Source organism: Rutidosis leptorrhynchoides, chromosome 3, assembly GCF_046630445.1.
Source record: "Rutidosis leptorrhynchoides isolate AG116_Rl617_1_P2 chromosome 3, CSIRO_AGI_Rlap_v1, whole genome shotgun sequence".
NCBI lineage: Eukaryota > Viridiplantae > Streptophyta > Magnoliopsida > Asterales > Asteraceae > Rutidosis > Rutidosis leptorrhynchoides.
The window spans coordinates 523693654-523696226 of NC_092335.1; the positions used below are offsets into that span (position 1 = coordinate 523693654).

General features: G+C 39.6%; 1 protein-coding gene across 1 annotated transcript; it reads right to left on the reverse strand.

The window, feature by feature from the left end:
• Positions 1-867: 867 nt before the first annotated feature.
• LOC139901889 (uncharacterized) lies at positions 868-2235 on the reverse strand. Its single transcript, XM_071884558.1, has 3 exons — positions 2023-2235; positions 1444-1962; positions 868-1323 (listed from the first exon to the last, which is right to left on the reverse strand). The coding sequence occupies exons 1-3, from the start codon at positions 2233-2235 to the stop codon at positions 868-870; spliced, it is 1188 nt and encodes a 395-aa protein (XP_071740659.1).
• Positions 2236-2573: the final 338 nt, after the last annotated feature.

Consider the following 2573-nt stretch of genomic DNA (forward strand, 5'->3'; position numbering starts at 1 on the left):
CGAAATGGGAATTTTATCTTTTCCTACCTCCACCCCACGAAAGGGATTATTTGCAACCGCAGATTTCGTTAACCAGTTAAGGCCTTCTGCCGCAATAATAAAGAGAAAAGGTGATAAAGGATCACCTTGTCTTACACCTCTACCAAGTTTGAATTCTCTCATAGGTGAGCCATTAACAAGGATCGAGATCGATGCCGATTTAAGACAAGAAGCAATCCAAGACCTCCATTTTTGTCCAAACCCCATGATTGTCATCGTTTCCTCCAAAAAATCCCAATTTAGGCTATCGAAAGCTTTTTCGAAGTCCACTTTAAACACCATGCTTTTTAGTCTATTAGACTTTAAAAATTCAAGAGTCTCATTAGCGACCAAAACACCATCAATGATATTCCTCCCTTTTATGAAAGCGCTTTGTTCAAAACCAACAAGATTTAGAATCACCTTCCTTATCCGGATTGATAGTAACTTTGCAATGATCTTGTAAAAACTACCAATTAGGCTAATTGGTCTATATTCATTTACGCTCATAGGATCCGGCCTTTTGGGGATTAGCGTAATAAAGGAGGAATTAAATCCAGGATAAATATTACCTGAGTGCCAAAAGTTGTTAACCGCTTCAATCAGTTCTTCCCGAATCGTGGTCCAGAATGTTTTAAAAAATCTCATGTTAAAGCCATCCGGTCCAGGAGCTTTATTACTCGCACATTCTTTGACTGCACTTCAAATTTCTTCTTCACTGAACTGTAACTCAAGATTTGATGCCTCTGAATCCGATAACTTAAAACCAAAACTGGGCCGAGAGTGTACAGTGGCCTGTGACCCATCGTAATTAGGCCCAACTGTTTGAGAATTATTCTGAGCAGTAGCCTAATAAGGAGGAAGGCCTGGGCCAAACTGAGTATCATCCGTTACAGGCCCAACAGGCCTGGTTGTTTCATTATGTTGCACAGTTTCAGCCCAAGGATTCGGCCCAACAAAATTTTGAACATTAAAACACGGCATGTTTACATTCGAGCAGCTGAAAATGCTTTTGAAGTGTTCGAAAACCGCCTCTTTAACTATATTTGGATCATCCTTCCAATCCCCGTTAATGTTGATACCCCGAATATTGCATTTGTTATATTTCCTCTGAATCGAAGCGTGAAAGAATTTCGAATTATCATCTCCCTCAAGTGTCCACTTAATTCTTGCCTTTTGCTTTAACATGCTCGATTTTGTTCTTTCTTTTTTGATCCAACGACGCCTACATTCTAACCATTTCCCACGATCCGAATCGCTTAAAGGATGAGACTCGGCCTTTATTTCCCATTCCAATGCCTCAATCTTAAGATCACTAATTTATTTGTCTAATCCCCCGAACGAACTTTTGCTCCAACCTTTTAGAGACGCTTTAACATTTTTGAGCCTATCTCTAAATATGCAATCTTTCCTTAACCCTCTAACCGGTTGTTTCCATGCATCCGTAATAATGGAGTCAATTTCATCACAATTGAACCACTCATCAAAGACTTTAAAAGGTTTCGGACCATAATCCAAGACTTTATCTCGCATTACTAGAGGACAATGATCCGATAGGTGATGATCTAGGGCAATAACCGAGGGGTCCTCCCAAATGTGGAAAAAATTATCGGAGACCAAAAATCTATCAAGCTTGCTAAATTTCACCCCGTCATCACTAACCCTAATGAATTTCCTTCTACTAATACCAATTTCAACCAAACCATTTCGCATAATGAAGTCATTGAACCTATCCGCCCTACCTTGATGGAATTGTGAATTTAATCTATCCGAAGCATCCCTAACCTCATTGAAATCACCAACTAGAAGCCAACTTGTAGCCACACTATTGAGCATCCTATCTAATAAATCCCACATAAGTTTTTTCTCCCGATCATGGTGAGGTCCGTAAATATTAACAATTGTAGACTCAATACTCGACGATTTCCATTTACCCCTAATGGCCTAAAAATAATCACATCCGGTCGAGTCAATGATCTCAAAAACGCTAGTATCCCAAATTACCAAAAGACCCCCGAATCTCCCCACCACTTCTTTTTGTGCATACCCAAAGTTTGATTCACCCCATGAACACTCTACCCAATTGTCATTAAGTGACCCGCACTTGGTTTCTTGAAAAACCGCAATAGAAGGTCTCTCATTAATACAAATACTCCTTACCCACCCGAATTTACCCTTAACCACAAAGCGACGAACATTTAAAGAAAGAATCTTCATTATAAACAAGAAAAAAACGAATCAAAGAAAAAGGACACCTTACTGTGGATTGGGTGGCCATTGTAACCCAATTTGTTCCCCATATTTCTTCAAATCGTCAGCATTAAGCGATCTAGAAGAGGAGGTACCACTCTTTTGCCTTGTGGGTTTCTCTTTCGATTCTCGCATACAATTGTTGCACCGGAGGTTACTTGATTTACCACACTTATCTTCACATCTTGCCCATCTTTTGACTCTCATGATTCTTGATGATGCCTTATAATTACTCATCGCCATCCAGAAGCAATTGCTGCAATATGAGACTTCTTTCGATTTTGAAGAACAGCTAACAGAAGAAG